The sequence below is a fragment of the Solanum lycopersicum genome, chromosome 4, assembly GCF_036512215.1.
Source record: "Solanum lycopersicum chromosome 4, SLM_r2.1".
Taxonomy (NCBI): Eukaryota; Viridiplantae; Streptophyta; class Magnoliopsida; order Solanales; family Solanaceae; genus Solanum; species Solanum lycopersicum.
The window spans coordinates 65,865,368-65,887,735 of NC_090803.1; the positions used below are offsets into that span (position 1 = coordinate 65,865,368).

Genomic DNA, 22,368 nt, shown 5'->3' on the forward strand with positions numbered 1-22,368 from the left:
TAAGAGGGAAAAGGATAAGGAAAAAAAGAATATACAATGAATAAGATCGTTATATTTTTAAATTGAGATTTAAATGCTTTTTATAAAGTAAATCTTGTATATATATTTAAAATAATTAAATTTTAATATAAATATTATATCTTAAATAAAAATTACGATATATAAAAATTTATATAACACATTTAAAATAATCAAATGTTATATTTAAAATAATCAAATTTTAATATAACGAGAGAAATCAAATCGCAAGTCTGGAACGCATGGGGAGAAGTGGGAATAATGGGAGATTTTATGTTTTAGGGATTTGAGAAGCCGACAGAATAATTGAGGTTGTCGGGTTAGCGTGGGAAGCAATTTGTGGGTCCCCCTTTTCACCTCCACTCATCCTTTTCTTATCAAATCGGTGCTCACTACAACTCGCCAAATATTATTAGTAACATGAAATTAACACAATCTACAATATTGGAATTATAATTGTTACTCGAATATTATAAAAAATCGAGAGTCAAAATTAAGGGAAAATAACAAAAATTTCATTTTTAAATTTTGTTATTATCATTAATCCTTATAAGTTTTATAATTTTTTTCATTTTCACGCATCATATTAATGAATAAGCGGATCAAACTAATCTATCTTGCGCACCAGACTAATGTATTTTACGTATCATATTAGTGTATAATGTATAAAATATACATCAGATTAGTGTATCATGTATAAAATGTTATGTATCTTGCGCATCAAATTAATCAACACTTATATAATTGTATCAGTTTGAGAGATTTCTGTAATATAAACTTATAAAAAATAAATAATAATTTTTAATTTAAAAATATGTGATTTCTGCTTTTTTGCCAAAATTAACGAGTAATTTCATTATTTATTTTTGTCTAAACTCAACAGATTTGAGAATGTCAAAAAATGATAAATCAATATAGGAAATCAATGAATTGCTTCACTTAGAATTGAGAGACGTCTGTTAGTTTCATTAATACATAAATAACCCACCTCCTAACGATATCGATATTGATCGAAAAGTCTTAGTGGAAAAAGAAAAGAATATTTGACAACTCTTGGTTAGTCGTGTGTGAAATTGTAACCAGTCTCTAATCTCTTATGTTTCTGTTTGTTTCAGAATTAGAGATAGTTACAAACAAAAACCTCTGCTTTAATCCCAGAAATAGTACTACAAAATCAGTCACTTATCTGATGTGATCTCCCTGTGCTCACTTCTGTTTTTTTACGCATTGTCGCTTTCATCTCTTTATTATATAACACACAAATTACTGACTCCCACCTTTTTTTCTCCCCTTATTTGTGAAAAATAATGATGTTTATCTTTATTGAAAATCTTACCCTATGTATATTGGTTAACCTCGAGGCAAATAACTTTTTCGTGAAACATAAGTTTATATTTTCACGTCATAATATTCTATAAGTTATGTCATTAAAGAACTTATATCTTGTGAGAAAGACAAAAATTAAAGATCGACCTGTTTGAAGGACAACGGTGCAATAAAATGCCAAAATTATCATCATAGTGATAACTTGAAAAGTAACAAAATAGCAAGCTCTGCTAATACAGAGTAGAAAGTTCAAATCTTGGGCAGCCAGATGCACTAAAACGGCCGAACCACAAAGAGTTTATTATTCATAGTTTTATCTAACATTTCTGCATGAGCGATTGAGAATATTTCCATGGTCTGAACCAGTAACCTCCTGATCACACGACAACAAATTTACCTGTTACGGTAAAGATTCCCCTTTAATTTCTTGGCTTGATATGAGCTAGCATTGGGTGAAGTTTATGAGTAGTAAGACCCATTGTTGCAACATTTTCCTCTTCTCCTTCTTTTAAGCTCCATTCAAACTCTTGTATCAATCTAGCAATAGCTGTGCAACTAATTGTCATTGCTTGCTGAGCACCAGCACATACCCTTTTTCCAGCCCCAAACGCCATTGTCTTCTGCAATTCCATTGGATCGTACTTTCCGTTAAGAAATCGTTCAGGCTTCCACTCTTCAGGACTCTCCCACACGTTCTTGTCCCTATTGCAACCGTATATATTTATTGCGATCTGCATACACAATGTATATAGAGACAACTAATTTAGTTACCGAGATAAGAAATAACAATAATGAATTCCCACGTCTTCATATAAGCTCATTTTGTAAATGTGTGCCTAGATGGGCACGTCCCCACGATATCTGTATTATCAGGATTGATCATGAACTGACAAGTTTTACGCTGGCTGCCAGCCAACCACAACCCTTCTCGGGCTTGGTACTGACAATGTAAGCAAAGCTCACACATAAACCTCACTTGATAAGCAAAGAAAATTTCAATTTACAAGAAGTAGGGAAAAAGAGTTCATTACCTCAGTTCCTTTAGGAATTCGGTACCCTCCTACCTGCGTGTCTTCCTGGACGTATCTTAGAGGAACAATAGGTGCAGGACTATACTTCCGCAATGTTTCATGAAAGACAGCACATAAGTATGGAAGTTGGCAAAGTTTCTCTTCAGTGATCTTGTTAGATCCACAAACATTTTGAATTTCCAAAAAGAGTTGTTCCTACGCGATTAACAGCCATGAGATGCAACCAAGAAATAGAATAGCAAAAACAAGAAACGGGCATGATTATGATACTACCTGTCGTTTGGAATCTTTCGCCAATTCATACATAGCCCATTCTGTACTCACTAGTGTGGTATCTGATGTTTCAATAATTGCCTCCCAAAGCAACATCAGAATTTGCTTCTCTGTTAACGTATTGGCTTCAGATAACAAGTAGTCGATATAACTGTTCAGTTCCTGTGTATAGATTCCGCCACATTAGATAATTAGCCAAGGTCCAAACATGATTATGGAGTGGAAATAAGTGTCTGCTTAAAAGGAGGAAGAAGATCACCTCGCCCGAAATAATACGTTTCCTTTGATCTGCTATTAGCGCCTTCATCACCGCTTCCCTGCGCAGATGTTTACGCTGAATTCTGTGCTCAAAGCTTTTGTTAGGAACCCATTTTAGATAGGGGAAGAAATCTCTCCAATCCACATCAATTGCACCTTCCATTATATCAAGCACTAAGATATTGAGTAATTCCTCTCTTGGAAAAGTGGCGTCGAGTCCCTCCACATAAATAGCCTCGATATCCTTTCCCAAAGCCTGCAAATGAGTTAAAACTTTTATAATGATCGGGCAGTTTAAAAGAGTTTCCAAAATAACAACATACTAATGAAACTGAATTTTGAAAAACTCACTTGTTTCAATGCTAAACCAAAAAGTTCCGACTGAAATGACTTCCTTAGATTAACTGCTTCGTTAGGATCAGTCCTAACCAAATCATGTAGTTGCTTTGACACATTTTCTACCAAGGTGTCCCTGTGGATACGGAAGCGTTTCTGCATATTAAGCAGCACTTTCCTGTTAGATATGGAGTCGATGAAACAAATGAAGAGAATCAAATAAAATATGGAGGTCGATTTGTAAATGACAAACCTGAGCAGTTGGTCCTAGAACACTGGTCAGTATGTGGCGCTTCGCTGTCTTGTGAAACTCATCGTAATCACTTATCGCGACTATACTCTTATCACAAGTAAGGATTCTCAATGCGTTCGTTAGCTTTCTAGTTGAGATGGATGAATATCTAGTCACCATAGCCTAAAAAGACGAAAAAGGACAATATTTAGATCTGTATCAAGTGTTTGAGTATAGATATGATAAGCACACAAATAACACAACAGTGATTTAAAAAATAAGCACCAAACATGCCTCTATATATTGGCTTATAACTCAAGCTATTGGTGATCGATGACACCCCAGTAGTGTCAATGTTACACTTGAGTCGTTACTTTGGTGTTGATGCTTATTCTACGTGATAAAGAACTACAATACCTTAAAACAATGCAAAAGCTCTCCTCTTGCAAGGAAACTGGAGGTAAATACTTTAAGCTCTGTGCAACAATGTGCGAGTAGTCATCCTACCTCAACATTAGTTTATAAGATCTTCATATTCTATGTATTTTCTCAGATATTAATCAGAAAATTATAAAGTCTAAACCAGCTGTATAGTGAAAATGGAACTTTGCTGATACACAGCCAACATATGCCGCGACTGAGGTGGTACATGACACTACTTTATCATATCTAGTACGGTGATTCAGAACCTCAACAACCGAAGATTTTCCAATTATACAGTTGAGGCCTTTCCAGAGAACAACCAACATACAATCCAGGGATATAATATGGAGATAGCAGTTGTCTAAATCACCAACTGCTTCACCTTGTAGTATGGCCTAGTCTTAACAAAGAGGAACTAGGCAATACAATCCATTTAGTGATCATCGAGAGGCAGGGACACGTACTTTAAGTTCGATCCTATATAATACTGAAACCAATGCAACTGCAGCTATCAGGAAAATCTGGGGCTCATATACAGCATTAGTCAGATTATAAGTTTTATCCCCTGGTCCAGTCATACTAAAGTAAAATATTCCTGACTCTCACTACATATTAGTAAAGAAACATATTCAATTCCTCTACTAAATGGTGTGGTGCTGAAGGACCACGTAATTTGTCTACATTTCTCTGTTGCCACTCTCCTCTTTCTGCATACCATTTTAACTAAACTTTTATTACGCGTGTACCATCTCATATTTTAGTATCTTTCTAGCTAGAAAAACTTGAAATACCAGATTGAATCATTTCACAACTTAAAACCAGCAATTAGTAGGATGTAAAACCTTTTGACATCATACAAAATTAAGACAGAAGAAGCTATATAGCAACTAGAAAATGGATTACAACCAAAAAAGTTTACTTTTTGCGACGAACTTAGAACTCCAATGCTTGTTTCTTACTTATTAACATAGAAAAGAGGTTTGAGAGTGATGATTGTGATTACCTCCTTTGCAAGTTCACTAGAACTGAGTACAACAATTGTATTTGCGCCGGTTTTGATGGAATAAATAGGTCCATAAGTTTCAGCCCAATTTGTAAATGTCTTGTGTGGTTTTTTCTCAGTCATCTGCAGCAAATTCCCTATCACTGGTAACCCTGGAACCTCTGCACCAAATCAACACATACTTCTCATCAACATTTACCTATTTACATGCTATATGCAAACACAAACGAATCTCACGTCGACACAGAACATAACACATACATAGAAAATTGCTAAAGATTTCAACATTTTAAACATAATTTAAATCACAAATCCTCCTCTGGCTATATGTTACAAACTCAACAAATTGGGGGCAGGGTTAGTAAACCTGTTCACCTGAATCCAATAGCTTTTTCTTTTTTAGATTCTGAATTCATTAAAAAAATCCACTAAATATCTATAAATGTTTGATTATAAACACAGTTAATTATTATATATCAACTCGATGTAACTACAACAAACCTATAAACTTCAAATCCCGAATCTACATGTGTTGGGGCCCATTAAATAAATTTCAAATCCCGAATCTTCATGTGTTGGGGCCCATTAAATTCAATCCAAAAATGAGGGCAAGGTTTACAAGGCGAAGAATCAACCCATCACCGCCGTTTCAGACAGTCAATCAACTGAACTATCGAGATTCCGCAGAATTGAATACAAAAATACCCAAAAGTAATGAATTTACCTGGAACAGGTGGGAGAAAATTTGGAGATTTCCTTTTTTGATCATTAACATACTCTTTAAGTAACCAAAATGAAATCCCACCAAGAGCAACAACTGGACCACCCACAGTAAGAGCAGTTCCTAATGGTACACCTTGAAGATTCAAAATTGCATCCATTTTTCACACAACTTCTGTTTTCAAGAATCAAAAATAAAAAAAAATGAAAATTTATAACTTGTAATCACAAAAAAAAAAAAAAAAGTTGGTGAGTATGTATAGGTATGGAAGAACATGTGTCAATATCAACAAAAAAAGATTCTACCTTTTGGGAAATTGATGCCTACAAAGAAACTGATGAAGAAGAAGACAAATCAACTTATTAATTATCAAAAATTGCAATTTTTGGAGGTTTATTTAGAGGCAAAATAAAGGTAAAAACAGAGGTGTTTTGGACTGGCTACACACTTGTGTCTTGTTTGTTTGTTCCCATGCATCAAATTTTTGATAGTGTTTTGACTATATATTTTGAATACCTTTAATTGAAAATATTTTAAAATGTCTTTTTGACTATGATTTTGGATAGTTATTTTAGGAAATTTCTTTAAATATCTATAGTTTTTAAAAAATTATCTTTAAATATTTATTTAATTATAAATTTTGGATAATTTTTTAAAATTTATCTTTAAATATCTATTTTATAGTAAAATATGGTCAAATATAATTTTAAATTGTTTTGATAGTTATTGAAATTTCACCTAGAACAGTTTTAGTATTTTTAAAATTTATTCATTTTTTGATATGAAGTGAATTTTTAAAGATGATTTCAAAATTTAAAATTATAACTTTAGTACTCATATTTTTAAATTTTTGGCCAAATGGAAGTCCTTTTTCTGATTACTTATTCATTGCGATAATTTATATTGATGTGTATATTATTTTGTCCTTGATTTTATACCATAATATTTATCTATAGTGTCGAATTAGTATTTTGAGTTATATACACATTCTAAAGAACTTTTTTTAATATAAATATAAAATTTGTCTTATAATTATTGAGTTTTTTGAATCACGATAAATAACTAGCTCGTTTCTGTCTTTGAGCCGATCGAAATAAAAAATACTTTAATAAATCGGCAGCATTCTGAGTTGATTTCATAAACAATTACTAATATTTTATTTTACTATATCAAAGTTATAATTTATATTTTGTAATATAAAAATTACTCAAACTTTGCTGCAGTATCAACAAGAAGTCGAGTCACGAAAAATATATTCCGTAACGAAAACTTATTCTTTAGAATTATTAATTTCCCTTAACTAAAATGCTATCAACTTTATCCAAATTAATATTATATAGAATTATCCTTTGTTTTCTCCAATATATAACTTTACAAGGTACACAAATTCTTATATTCTTATTAACCTAGTATACAAACTCAATAAAATCAATCAAAGGTTGAACCATGACCTCCAATACATAAGTGGACTCGAATTTCTCAAGACAACAATCCTCAAAACAAATTAAACTCAAATTAATTATACAGTCGTCTATTTTAAGTCAATAGTTTCGTTAACATAGTATACAAACTCAATAAAATCAATCAAAGGTTGAACCATGACCTCCAATACATAAGTGGACCCGAATTTCTCAAGACAACAATCCTCAAAACAAATTAAACTCAAATTAATTATACAGTCGTCTATTTTAAGTCAATAGTTTCGTTAAAATATTCGAACTAAACACTAAATATTATTTAACTAACATCAGAACCTAAATGATAATAAATTTTAATTGCACACCGCATGCCCTTATTAGCTATTATTGCACTGTATGGGTGTGCACGTAATAGTTCACTTTTGCTAAAAAAATAAATTTTAAAATGGGGGGAAATTTTCTCAAAAAAGCAGAAGTTATAACAACAATATAGTAATGTAATTTATAGTGGAATTTAAGGATGATAAAATATACGCATAGATCATCAATTTAAGATAATAAAATATCAAGCTAAATGACATATAGTAAAAATTATATATAAAAAAAAAACTACATAACTATTAAACACTATGTATGCACTACTATAAACACAAGACATCTAATGAACAACCCCATTGAACTATATATTGATCTTATATATATCTTAATCATTGATTTTTTTATCTTTTTATTTAAGATCATATAAAATATTGCTTTAAAATTAATGGATGTGATTAGAATTGATTGAAGTAAGTCGAAGCAAATAAAAGAAAAATAAAATTAAGCTAAAGAAAGACTGTTAAAATAATCAAGAACTCCCATGACTAATCGAATGCTTTAATTTTTCTATTTTCTTATGATCCTAAATCCTAATTATCATTTAGATTATATCCTAATCACAAGTGTTGTACTTTCTTTCTTCACTTAACCAACGCGCCTTGATTTCCCCATTATGTTCTACGTGTAACTCACGCTTTACCCCACGGGGTATTTCTGGAATTTCCTTCACCCCACCCCCATGAGCTCGCTCGGGTCACATTGCGCTGTGCAGAAATGGTTAATTTTGATTGAAACTTTCGTCTTTACGAGTGAATTAATTTCCCATTTTTCTCGATTTTCAACTTTTTTTTCTTTCTGAATTCTGATTGATGTTTATTTGATTACTTGCTTAATTTCACATCCCCAGATTCTTAAAAAATGGGGTTGAAGGAATTTGTGGGGGTTCTTTAGGGTTTTAGCTTCAAAATTTAGGTGAAAAAGAGAGGAAATAGAGATGTTAGATGCAAGAAGGCCTCATTTTCATGTGGGTTTTAACCCTTTCATGAATTCTGAAAAATTGGTAAGCATTGGTTCACATTGCCATTAGCTTCACAACTTGTTGGTACATTCTTGTTTGTTGAATTTCTCTTTTTTGTTCCTCTATATTATGCTGGAATTATTCTTTCATCCTTTGTTGAGTTTGTTGCTATTCTTACTGCATTTGGGCTAGTTGTTGCAAATGGGCAAAAAGGGGTTGAACAAGAATGTTCTTTTTGGATCAAAGCAACAAACTTTAGTGTAACTATAAGGACTATTCATTGGCTAATAATGCTGTTTTTGGAACAAAGCAACAAACTTTAGTGTACCCAGAATATGTTTTTCGATCAAAGCAACAAACTTTAGTGTAACTATAAAGACTACTCATTGGCTAAGAATGTTGTTTTTTGAACAAAGCAGTAAACTTTAGTGCACCCAATATAGTTTGTTTTTGGATCAAAGCTACAAGCTTTACTGAAACTATAAGGACTACTTATGAACAAACGCATGATGACAGTGAATGCTGCATTGAGATTGCTTTTTTTATTTAGACTGTTTTAGTAGTTCTTTTTTAGTACTTTGAGCTATGTTTGCTTCACGTAGTAAACAATTGTGCCTTACAGATATGAGTAATCCATATGTTACGTATCAGACAAATGGTACATTCATTCTTTAAGTTTAACAGGCTTCATAAGCTATAAAGTAAGATCTTAGCGTTCAGGAGTACAAGGGGGGGATTGAGTTAGGGCCCTGCATAGGTGTGTGACAGGCTCCATTTAATGAGCTATGTCAGGCGTGTGATACTTTTGCAACATGGTTATTTTAAGGCAGTATTAAGAGTTTTGTAATAGAGATCAGTATCCGTTGCTCTTGGAACGACTTACCTATGCATTTTATAATGAAGTTATTTTATTTTAAAAACAAACTCTTCTGAATAACTTTATGTTATCAACTCTTGCAATGTTTATTAATTGTTTTGATTCCTATATTGCAGAAAATTCCATCAAAATTCATTAAACATATGGAAGGAGGAGATTCTGGAACAACAGTTCTGGTGGGTCCCAGTGGAAATGCTTGGCCTGTGGACTTAATACAGCAAGATGATGGTTTATTCTTCAATAATGGATGGGTTTCATTTGTTAAAGATCACTGCCTTGAAACAGGGGATTCTTTGGTTTTCAGATATGACGGTGATTTGCATTTCACTGTGCAAGTATTTGACGAGAGTTCATGTGAGAAGGAGGCTTCTTATAACGCTGACTGCAGTCAAGGAGCAACTGACTTGTACAATCTTGCTCTGAAAAAAAGAGACCGAGGAAACTCTGTTTTATTAGATTGTATGGTTGAAGGTGTACCGAAGAAAATGAAAAGCACCGAGATCCCTTCCGAATGCACAAGTAGCCAGGATACACATGGTCTTGCATCTAGCAAGGATGGGTACACTCCAGAAGATGCAGTTTGCTCATATGCAGGAAGAAATTATGCTGCTAGTTTTCTGGATGAAATGGAGAATGCTGGAGATGCATTAAACAGTAAAGTTACCATTGCTGTGCCAGCTCAAGCAAAGATAATCTTTAGCAATCCAGGTGAATGGTTGTATTGTTTATGTTTATTGTTTTCAGTTCAATTTTTCTAGTTTGAATAGTGTTCTTTGAATTGTCTATAAGTTTAATCAAGCCAATTTGATGTTACAGTTCATTTATAATCATGCACGGACATTTAATAAACACCAATTTTTCTCGTTGAATTGTGCAACTGCCTCGGCGAAAATCTACGTGTTTAGAGAGCCGACACTTTCATTTGTATATTTAAGTTCAGAACATACTCTTCTCATGTGTTGCCTGATTCTTTACAACTATGTAATATTTATTACTGTGCGAAGTGTTTGTATACATTTTTGCCCTGCAATTCTCCTAACCAAGTTTTTTGTTGTTTTCGTAATAGCAATGAAATTTCAGCTGGTAGAAATAACTATATAACAAATCTTTTAGTAATGATTTGGAATAGTATCTGGTATTTTGAATCTAAAGCAAAGATGAAAACAGGCAATGCTTCGTCCGAGAAAGATATGTGGTTGCCTGCACAGGAAGCAGAAAAGGTTGCTGGTTTGTTTACCTCAAGTTTGCCCAGCTTTACTAAAGTTATGAAGAGGTTCAACATCAGTGGCTCATACACCCTGGTGAGTAGGTCTTCTGTTTTCTTTAAACTATCATTTCCTGAAATGTCTTGCTGAACTACAAAATCTTATAGTAGTCTTAGCTACTGTAATGCATTGCTTCAACATATCTTACTATCAATAAGTGCATCAAATGAGCTTTTACGGAGGAAGACAACTTATATTTATTTACAGGATAATCAACATACGGTTCCTTTATCCCCTTTTACCTTTCATGATGAATTGGCTAAACTCATAAAAAAATGTCATTGAAATCGATTTTTATTGACCAATCAGAATCGTTCATAAATTTTTTAAACATGAATGTTGTTGTTGAGGATTATGTGCAACGTGGTAAAGTTGTTTTGGTTGTAATAGTTTTGTTGCCAACATCTGAGCTGCCTAATGATGTTTCTGTTTGTTTTACTAACTGCATATTTGTCCTTAACCTGCTTGTTTTATAGTGAACTAAAAGCCTATTTTGTTGATATGGCTGATGTTGTTATCTATTCCCTATGTTCCAATTTGTTTGTCTGGTTCTTGGCCCCAATTTAATAAGTAAAGGGAACTTTAGAATCTTGTGGTTTTAAAACAAAGACACGTAGAATGTACCAAAATGCGCTTTAATCTTGTGGTCTTAAACATGCTGGAAAGTTAGACTTAAAAAAATGTCAAAAAGGGAAAGGGCGTTCTTTTTGAAACGGACTAAAAAGTGAAGTAAGACAAACATTTCATTTTACCTTTTGTCAAACAAAAAAAGTAAGAGAAACAAATTGAAATGGAGGGAGTATATATTAATCTAATCCCCCAAGGAGTTGTGGCATTCAGTTGACTTTGTAGTCATTAGTGATTGATTTATGGTATGCCTGAGCTTTTGCATGTGGGTTTGCTTGCTTCATCGTAGGAGATGAATCACTCTGGTGACATTGCCTTTATTTGATGTTTAGTTTGGAGTAATGTTGCAACAATTAGACAAGGTTATTCTTCTTTCACAACTCCTGCATGTGCATCACTTGGTTTGTTGATCTCCTTCATATTTTCTTTGGCAGCACATCCCTTACCAATTTGCCACGGAACACCTTCCCAACTGCAAGGTGAAGATTTTACTTCATAATTTAGAAGGGAAAACTTGGACTGTGAATTCAATTCCGACTACAAGAGTACAAACATCACATACCTTTTGCGGAGGGTGGTTATCTTTTGTTCGCGACAATAACATTGATTTGGGAGATACCTGCATTTTTGAGCTTGTCCGCAAGTGTGAATTGCGTGTGCGTGTTCTTAAGGCGGAAAAGGAAGGAAGTGATTACAGTAGTAAGGTAGTTGATGAAGGACTAGTTACTGATTATGCAAAAAATTCTGGATGTAAGTCCAGGAAAGTGGGATCGAGTTCTGATCAAGCGAAGGTTATGACATATGATAAAAAAGGATCTACTCCTGAAAAAGAGAAACATGGCAATATGTTGAAGAATCATCAGCTCCATTCTCAGTCAAAGATTAGCAGTGGAGATTCAGGTAATTTGAAGGACAATTAACTAACTTATTTTAGGTGTCCGTCCTCACACTGAATTTGTATTGAATCCTTTCAACTATCGTGCTCGAACAGCTATCAGGAAACCTACTAGTTCTCAAGATAAACAGGGTTCTTTCACCAAGAGCTGTATGTCTATGAAATCAGTACCTGAAGAGAAATTAGCCGCTGAGTCTTTCATTTCCAATTTCCCTCATTTCGTGCGAATCATGAAAAAATTCAACATTAGTGGCTCTTACACCTTGGTGAGTTCTTCTGCATGTTTTACCTTTTTATTTATTCTTACTGTCCCAACCTTTTCCATCCCATCAAGTTGCATAATATGGATTCCAAACATTCATGATCATCTTCGAAGAATTTTTCCTTTTCAATATTTTTCTATTGGAGCTTGTTAATTCTTTCTCAAATGTTTAATATATGTCAAAATCATTGTTTCCCAACATAAACAATTATTTTCTACTAGAAACTAAATGCCCACTGGACTTGACGCCTAGTTTTGTCTCTCTATAAAGTTGATGTGTTTGGTATTTGACCCCTCTTTGGCTTCTAGTAGATAACTCTTGTTTGATAAGGGCCTTCTAACTTGGCATAAAATCAACAGTCAAAACAAAGTTGTTGCCCGAGTGAACTTCTTTTTTCTTTTTGATGAAGTAATATGTTTTTTAAAAAAAACATTAAGGAGATGTATATATACAAGAGGCATAGTTAAGTAACAGATTGACAAAAGAGAGTATTTCTGTCAGCCCCCTATACAAAGTTTTGATCTAAGACTTTGCATATAACCAAGTTAAGACAATTGTAGGAGCTCCAGTCATCCGTGTAAATGATGTGAATCTTGTTAGCGATGCCTTTTGTTTTTACATCACTGACTTATAAAGTTAATTATAAATTTTGTGGTGTCAATTCTATTGGACTTACATCAAAGTAAATAGATCGTGACCCCCCTAACTTGTCGAGTCTTATTCGGTGCACACCTAAACTTGGCATTGGCCTAATTACTCCCATCAACTTGGTAATTTGACTGTCACAACCCCCTTAAACGCTGACATAGGCGCTGCTACATGGAATTCTTTTCTTAATTCATGTTACTTTCTTTAGATAAAATATATTTTTTTCCTTTTTAAGTTTACTAATTATATAAATCATCTTTTCAGAGCCAGTTCTGTAACAAAAAGAAATAACATAAAATGGAACAACAATATATTGGCTATAAGTTTTTTATTTGGCTAAAGATATTATATTCTAAATAAGGCCAAGACAAGAAGAAATACACCTTTGCGAATAATCATTGCATCCAAAAAAGAGAGGAATTAAATTTGATCTAAATATTTTACGTATTTGACCCGAAAATAGAACAATGCACAATTGAAATAAATAGTCTTGGCATGAAACTGAGTTGAGATTGCTAAAGAAGGAAATTAAAACTGGTTTAACTGGTTATTTGTAAAGATTAAATGTGAGTCTAGCCGTTGTATGGATCAGCACGCATACTTTTGATAATATCTCAATGTGCTGTAAGTAGAGCTGCTTCATTATTAAAGAAAACGTAATATTAAGTAAAAGCATCATGACTATTTTGGTCTTGAATAGATTACACCAATGGCATTCTCTTCATTTCTGCTGATACTTGTTGCTTAGGCCAGTTTAAGGTGGTGGATGTTATGGCGTTTCTCATGCTATTCTTTGCTTTAAATTCATGTTCTTAGAGCCTTCTACGTCTTTTACAGAAAGTTCCATGTCGGTTCTCAATGGAACACCTCCCAAACTGCAGAACGGAGATTGTGCTTCAGAACTTGAAAGGAGAATGTTGGACTGTAAATTCAATTCCGACTGTAAAGGTACAAACGCTGCACACATTCTGTGGAGGATGGTCGGCATTTGTCCGAGAGAATGACATCCAGATGGGAGATATCTGCATATTTGAGCTCATTGGGAAATATGAAATGCGTGTACATATATGTGCAATTGGGAAGAAGGGGTTAGATTACCAAAATGGGATAACTCCTAAAGAGTCGGATATCCTTGCTTCTTTGACAAGCTAGAGACCTTTGGTGTGAAACAATGTAGGAAAGATTACTTCTTGCGTAATAAGGTGAGGGATTAAACTCTCTTTTTTATTCTAATAATTATGGTTCCAATTGCATTTGATAGAGTGTCACATGCCTTTTTACAGTTTGCTTGCATAGTGCTATTACAAAGCGCCACAAAATTTTGAAATATGAAAAGGGGGGGGGGGGGGGGGTATGGTGCTGTCCTAAAAAATATAGTTGCAATTTTCTGCTATTTGTATGACGAAATGATGATTTCCTTCTCTTTACTGTTTCAGTTTCTTTCTCTCAAAGGCGTTTACTATTTCAGTATCTGTACTTTCTTTACATCAACATAAGAACATTGCTGTTCAATTCCATCATCTGGTGGTTAACGACTCTTCATTTCAGGCTTGGCGTTTCACTGGAAGATAACGAAACTTGAATACATGGGATCAGAAAAGGTACACATATCAATGTTATGGAGAAGCACTTAAGTAGATTATCAAACATTTGACTAGGTTGGCCATATGCCTTCAGTAGCTTAGATGTTTTGTTGTTGGCATTGTCTGAGCACTCTTTTCAGACTCTTGTGTTGTATAAGTACTGCCAGAAAAGCTTCTCATTTTCGTGATGTAAATAAGTGTGTTTTTAGTTCAATTGTACTGAAACAATCTGCTGTTTGGTCTGTATATGTATAAATAGTAATCAGACAGAACATCTTCTAGAATGAGAAATTAAAGTTTCACTCTACTGGATCACTTCTTTTTTTTTTTAGTATAGTGAACGAATAGAAGTACATGGAAGGGGGAATGACATAAGAGACCCTTGTAATTGGTTCCGTTTGTAAGTTGGATTCTTTACTTACGTCTTTTTCAACCTAATTCTTGAACTTACTGAAATTCAATAATGTTTTCTTGAAGAAAAAATTGACTTTTAACTTATTTTCTCATATTTGGTTGGTGAGTAGAAAATGATTTTTTTATGTTTAATTTAAGTAAGGAAATAAAAACCCAAAAACTTAACCTAATTTTCAACCCTGGTCTTAGTTGAGTCACTTTTATATTTGCCGTTTTTATTTGATTTTGACGATTGAATTTTTCTATGAAAGAAAAATAGATACTTTAGATCTTCAATAAATTTATTGATTTATTGCTTCATTTTCTGTAAAGGGAGAATAGAAACATAGTTTCATTACCAATAAGAGATCTCTATTTTTTTTTTCTAACGAATTGCACACCACAATTATTATTTTTAAAAATACAATTAGTCAAAGAGGTAAAGTGCCAAGCTTTTCAGAAGAAAATAATTTGAAAAACAAAAAATCAAAGAGAATTTAAATTCCACAAAATTTCATCCATAGAATTTTGTGTCTCTGAAAAGTGACTTTGCATTCTGAAACCTAGAGTTCTCAACCATATCATTAACCACTAGGCCATACCTAGACTTTGAATCACATTTGTATTGATAACTACCATAAATTTACAAATGAAATATCACTTATCTATTAGAGAGGATTTAATCTCCCTTATAATGACATTGATAAAAGCAAGTACAAGTGCTCTTTATTTCTCAACTACAAATCCTTCAATAGATAAAAGCTACGAATAACATAATAGTATATTACTCCAAATTATTTTGATTTAAAATGACTCCACTAATCCTGATGTGGTCTAGGAAAAAAAATAACTTATTTGACTCCTAAACAATAGCAACAAACAAACCACTGTAGCCTCTGATATTGTACAAGTAAAATTCAATAAAATTCTAGCTCTCTCAAACACTTCTAGAATTGTTATTTGTGTTTTGTCTGTGTCATATTAAGACAGTACACCCGTTCTGGTACATCACTCAAAGTCCCGATACATCCCGTCTCAATACATTACCTAGTTGATCCAAGACAAACCTGTCCTGATACATCTCGTAAGGGTGATGTTCGAGAATAGAAAAGAAAATAGATTTTTTGCAATTTTTTCTAATGATAGGAAATTTTAGAGTATATGGTAAAATAAGATGTGTATTTAGATAATTTTTCCTAAAAATAAATACACTGACTATTTACATTTTTTGATAGACAACTATGTAAAGTATAAAAGTTCCTAAATCGTTCTAGTTTTTAATTATACTTTATGATATTATTATGCCTTATATCACACTATTTACTTACTAATTTGTCATAATGACACATTTTATATTTGGAAACAAATATGAGTTTTTGGAAAAATTATATTAGGAAGTGTTACCCCATGAATGATGCTGCATCACGCAAATTTAGATTAATCGGCTTCAATTTGAATGTCGAACGTCGAATTTGAAAATAAAAAAATAAAAAAGTCACCATCAGTTAAACTGCAATTTATAAATGGGCCGACACATTGGACTATAGGCCTTTTTAGCTTTTGTTGGGTTGTTTTGGTTAGCTGTAGTGGGCCTGTGTGTTAAAGGGCACAGACAATAAAATCTTTGAATTAATTTCAACAACATTATTATATCTGTCAAATAAAATAATTCTGAAATTTTTGTTTGAAAAAAAAAATAAAAAGAATATGTGGTTGATCTTTAATTATTTTTTTTAATCACATTGTACTATAATTTCAGTGAATAATTCAACATTGCATTCTGACAAAACATTAACATCCAGCAATTCGCCGAAAAAGATAAAATAGAAAATCATTCCCTACATAAAGTGCCAAACATTTAATTCTCAAATACAGTAATAATAATTTGAAAGAAAATAATAAAGAGTTTGATACAGTCAAACTTGATCTTGATTGTACCTTTTGTGAATTAAATAATTATTATGATTCCTCTTCTATTATTGTCAAATTATTTGTCTTGCATACTTAAACCTTTTTAATGTATTCTCTAGGAAATAAAAACACACATACACTACTTATTGTCTCACTTCTATCTACTTCCTTATTTGGTTAGACATTAAATGTAATATTTTTATATCGATATATATGTACATAATGTTTAAGTAAAAATAACTGAATTTTAGACATAGTCTTGTATTATTCACACAAAAACTAGATATCGTAAAAGAAGAGTTATCGTGAAAAATATTAAAATCGATGAAATTTTTTTATAAACCTAAGTACGTTCTAAATATTAAAATGGGGTGCAACAGTTCAAAACTTATTATATCATAAAGTAGTTGCAATTTTAATCAGTACCTACTTGAAATGTAAAAAAAGAGGGAGGGCCCAATTAATATGCCCTATTCTCATGAATATTTACGATTTACAAATAGGATTTTTTGGTACAACTGTTTAAGATACTTTTGACTAATATATTTATATGGTTCCATGAACCATCAACGTTAGCATTATTTTATCCGTTTAAATTTATTTGACACGTTTAGTTATATTTTTTTTTTTTAAAAAAAAAAAACTTTTAAATTATGCTATTGATTTTGAATCGGATTACTAGCTAGTAAGTAAGATTAATGAAACCATAAAACACAATAAACAAAGCAATTAATTCATTGTGTATAGATTAGATTCATAGCGAACAAGACAATGAAGTACCAACAAACCTTTGTAGACAAAGAATAGGAATTCAATACTCAATCCAAGCAAAATGACTATCTAAGGAAATTTGGAGTCTTCTTCCTCACTATATTGGAGTTAAAAGTTGTGGTATAAAATAAATTTTAGATATTCGTATGATTATAAATTTTTTAAAAAAATATTAAAATTAAAATTAAATTTTTCTTATTATAGTATAATGACATTTATATACTCTAAATGGGGAAAAAAGTTATTTTGACAGTAGTAGCTATAATATTATTGCTATAGCCTATAAAGTGTGATCGACCCATATATTCCATAAATTCGTTTGAATTCACAGCCATTCTATACATGATTAGATTTAATCATGTTTATTGTTTTACACTATCAACATAATTTCAATTACAATTCTTAATTCTTTTGAATAACTAGTTTCCCCTATTATTAACAAATTATTTTCTATTCTTTTGATGATTTAGTCATATATTTTTAAAATTAAATATTCGTTAGAATTATAATTTTAAATCTGTCACATCTCACGAAAGATGAAATGTTACTAGAGTGTCGAGTAGTTGAGAACAAGTGCTGAAAATACGTACGTATGCAGTGGTAGGGGTGGGGTGGGTGGGGGTAGAATAATGCATATATGTTGCTATCAAAATGTTTGTTATTGAAAGCGATGAACTACCCTAACTTTAGCTTCTCAATTATTGAACCTTTTTTATGTTTGTTTGTGTACACTTTTTGACTGTCTTTTCTTTCTCATCTCTTCTACTCCCCATACCATTCCACAAAATTCAAAATTAATACTAAAAATCAAATAATTTAGACTAGTAGCCTTATGTACACTAAAAATATAAAGACAAAAACAAAATGGATCTTTGATTTGAATTACACGTAGAACCTGGTCCACAATATAAATTAAGAAAATTTATACAAACTAGACATACGATAATATCATATTTATTGTTATTATTATTTATATTTTCAAAAATGTTATTTTTGCTATAAAATATACAAAAATAGAGAAAGGCGAGCGATACTCGTACACATTCCAGAGACATACAAGATACATGTATATTTGTATGTATCTGGAGTGATTTTGGTCTTAGGCCTAACTCACACCCCAAAAGCTAGCTCAAAGGGAGGAGGATTGCCCAAGCCTTATAAAGAGTCCACCCATCTCATTAATCACCGATGTGGGACTTTTGTCATTCTTTTAACAAGATATATGAGAGAGTGGCGAAAAAGATGGGAGAGAGACGAGTAAGATCTAATATGTATCCCAGATACATGCAGATACAATGTATCTAGAACAAATTACACACAATTAAATTTGACCTCATGTATCCACGATACATGATTCTGGACGTATATAGAGACACCAAAATCTGGTAAGATTCGTAATATTGGAAACTAGAGTATAGGTATCTAAATAGTAATTAGCTCCTAAACTAGTAAAATTAATGTAAGTTCGCCTATAAATTTCTGGGTTTTGAATTCTAAAATAGTGATATCAAACGTAACAAACTTATCTAAGTTGATTTATCGATACACATACAAAATTTGAACTATAGTTACTTAGTTCGGCAAACACTCACCTAACCTTCTAGTTAAATGTATTTAACTAAAATTAGAATTTATTGATATTCGAAGGATTAATATAATTAATTTTACTTTATATTATAATGGTTAATATTTTAAAGGTGGCAATGTCGTGGCTCATGATACACGTCAGTCGAAACGGCGTTGATTCCGCTGATTCCTTTCTTTCTTTTTTGTCTTCTATTCTGTACTCTTAAGGGGATTTGGGAAGAAAGAAATAATATAACATATAGTATAATTATATTTTAAATTATATGGTGTGATTCTATTCAAACTTCGAAGCAAACATGTCTCTACGTACTAGCTCTCTCAATATGTAAATATAATATTATTCTAACGTACCCTCTTTACGAATAACTATAGAAGAACTATTATTCTTCTCATTATTTTAAGTCGTTGTGTTCAAGTAGCACTATAGTTTAACTTGTTAACGACAAAAAGATAGAGTATATACGTAGAGTATTATTGGTTATTAGTTTAATTAGAGTGTGATCTAGTGGTCAATCAAATTGATTGAGAATCATAAAATATCATATTTGAATTTCAATAAAAGTAATTTATTTACACATGTCTTAATCTTGGTGACATAAATTAGCTGATATCAAAATTAGTTAAACTGTGTGCAAACTGATTCAAACATCATAATTATAAAAATAACAAAAACTTATAGCTAGTTGTTCATTAGTATATAATATGAATTTTGGAGTATCTATGAAGCTAGTACTTTATGAGTGATGAGTCATGTCCTTAATGCTTGACCGTCCATGTCGTTAAAAAAATCGACTATTTAATTAATTAAGTTATTTTCCCTTTTATGCATTTGGTATTAATTAATTATTTCCATATTAAGTTATTATTTACTTAGGTCTATGAAATAAAGAACATGCTTAAGAGATCTGAAAACCCTTTTGTTTCTCTTGGAGGTCACTTTGCTATATTCTTACTTTAAGTACTATTATAACGTTCTTCTAATAACAATTTAAATTTGCATGTGGTCCAAATTAAAATCATTTTTATTTAAACATGAACGAGTTTTTGCCTTATACCATTAAAATTAAAGACATTTTTTTTTTAAAAAAAAGATGTATAATTACACAACTTCAAATTATTTTACTAATGACATATATTAATTAGAACAAGAGAAAGAGGGGTTAGGTGTGATGAGATGAGACAAAAGTAAAGAATAAATATGGAATATTAGCTTAAAACAATTTAATTTTTTAAAAAAAAAACATGTTGACCAGAGGTAGTATATTATTAATTAGGATATTTAAAGAATATTAATAATAGAATAATATTTGGAATTGGTAATCCAAACAGAGAGTGATCGGGGGAGAAAAAGACAGATAGAAAATAGGTAAGAAGAGTATAAATGGAGAGATATAAGAGTGTTATATAATAAGGTTGAAAATTCTCATTTCCCGGAGAATCTAGAGCGCATCAGGCGCTGACCCTCTCTGCTTTCCCTATTCTATATTATTAAACAAATCAACCCTTTTTATACCCCCACCCCCCCACCCCCACGTACACGTATATTTTATTATTATTTGATTTAATAAAACTTTGTCATTATTAAAGTTTAAATTTTGATTAGTAAAGTAAATTTGAAATGTTGGAAATATCAAAAGAATTGAACTTAATTGGGTGGAAAAGTACTTTGAGATACTTCAATATGAACCAAATAATCTCAAAGTTCCATTCACAAATCATTGGAGCAATGTTAAAGTCGATCTTATACTTGTAAGAATGGATTCAGCGTGTGGAATTTGTCATTAATGCTCGACGTCTATGTTAGTTTGTGATTTTTTCTATGATCACTCATGAACGTTGAATATTTCGTATATTTATGGGCTATCTTGGAGAAACAATAAATTATATTTGCCCAATTTAAGTTTGAATTATAAAATTAATCATCAATGTATGCATCAAAATAGCTTGAATAATTAACGACCTATATCGAACCCTACATGGAAGCATAATGTTTTGTATACTAAAATGCAGCGACAGAGCCAGGATTTCCGTCTAAAGTGTTCATACTTTAGGACAGAACAAAATGCCTAAGTACGAGATCGAGTCCAGGCCACTTGTGCGATCTCTAACAATCTTAACCATTCAAATATCTTTCTTCACTATGTCAAAACTCAAGAGTGTTCAACGGTTAGTATATATTTAAAAATATTAATATTTGATATATTTCCAAAAAAATATCGACGAAGATTATTAATCTGACCGTTCTCGCTAAATTTTACCATTACCTTATAAAAGCAAAGAGACTGTTGATGAAAAATAGAAAATATTAAAATATTGCGCGAGAGATCATAGATGATATTCTTAAAAAGGCTAAAGTATGATTAAAAAACTAGGTGAAAAGAAACAAGTAGTAATAGGTAAGGAGGATGTCAACTGGCTATAAGGTAGAGGACAGAGTCACGGCCACAAGTCACGTGGGTTGACGCCGAGGAATATGGATGGCAATTTGTATTACTTACTCTTTTTATAATATAATATAATATAATATAGTATAGTATAATATAATATAATATAATATAATATAATATAATATAATATAATATAATATAATGTTTGATTTGGCCAAGAAGAAGGGCTCGACAATAGACAAGATGAGAAGGTAAGTCCAATACTTTGGAATATTTGGACACGGAGAGGGAATATTGGTGTTCATTGCCTATTCAAAACATTACTCTACGTACATCATTAAATTACTCAATCTATTCTTTTTATTTTTTGTATTTCTACTTCCCTTTAAACGCAACTTTATTGGACCTATCTTTCTATGCACATTATAATAACAAAATGAATCAAAACATAAAAAGAAAAATTAATCAATATTTATTTGTTTGTGACCTTATTATTTTATCGTGTAAATATTTAGAGGATACATCTCCTTGCTACCCCCTTTATCAATAGTAAGGTACGAGAGCTATTATCTTAAGGTAGTTTGAGTAAAGGAGCAATCACAACTACCCTAAGTAAAAAACACAAAGGAAAAATCTTTTTGATCAGCCAGAATTTAATCAAAATAATAATTTTTTTCATATTAATTTACCTTTTTAAATATTTACTCTTTTAATTTTTAATATTTTTTAATTAAAAAATGAAAAAAAAAAGTCAATTTATTTAAGAAATATTATAATTTTTTATTT

At 31.7% G+C, this 22,368-nt stretch overlaps 2 protein-coding genes across 3 annotated transcripts; one reads left to right on the forward strand and one right to left on the reverse strand.

Annotated features, from left to right (window-relative positions):
- Positions 1–1,494: 1,494 nt before the first annotated feature.
- On the reverse strand, positions 1,495–6,135 carry LOC101267112 (ent-kaurene oxidase). The gene is made up of 9 exons (XM_004238149.5): positions 5,927–6,135; positions 5,625–5,795; positions 4,901–5,061; positions 3,496–3,657; positions 3,258–3,398; positions 2,908–3,162; positions 2,649–2,810; positions 2,376–2,570; positions 1,495–2,075 (listed from the first exon to the last, which is right to left on the reverse strand). The coding sequence occupies exons 2-9, from the start codon at positions 5,779–5,781 to the stop codon at positions 1,764–1,766; spliced, it is 1,545 nt and encodes a 514-aa protein (XP_004238197.2). The 5' UTR covers positions 5,782–5,795; positions 5,927–6,135; the 3' UTR covers positions 1,495–1,763.
- A 1,867-nt stretch (positions 6,136–8,002) lies between these two features.
- On the forward strand, positions 8,003–14,840 carry LOC101267401 (B3 domain-containing protein Os01g0723500-like). Of its 2 annotated transcripts, none has more exons than XM_069297438.1 (7): positions 8,003–8,417; positions 9,369–9,960; positions 10,420–10,553; positions 11,579–12,044; positions 12,136–12,305; positions 13,788–14,152; positions 14,499–14,840. In XM_069297438.1, the coding sequence occupies exons 1-6, from the start codon at positions 8,352–8,354 to the stop codon at positions 14,100–14,102; spliced, it is 1,743 nt and encodes a 580-aa protein (XP_069153539.1). In that variant the 5' UTR covers positions 8,003–8,351; the 3' UTR covers positions 14,103–14,152; positions 14,499–14,840. The 2 variants fall into 2 exon arrangements, with proteins under 2 accessions (XP_069153539.1, XP_069153540.1); XM_069297439.1 differs by lacking the exon at positions 8,003–8,417 and adding an exon at positions 8,784–8,835 and having other exon boundaries at positions 9,027–9,960.
- The last annotated feature ends 7,528 nt before the right edge of the window (positions 14,841–22,368 follow it).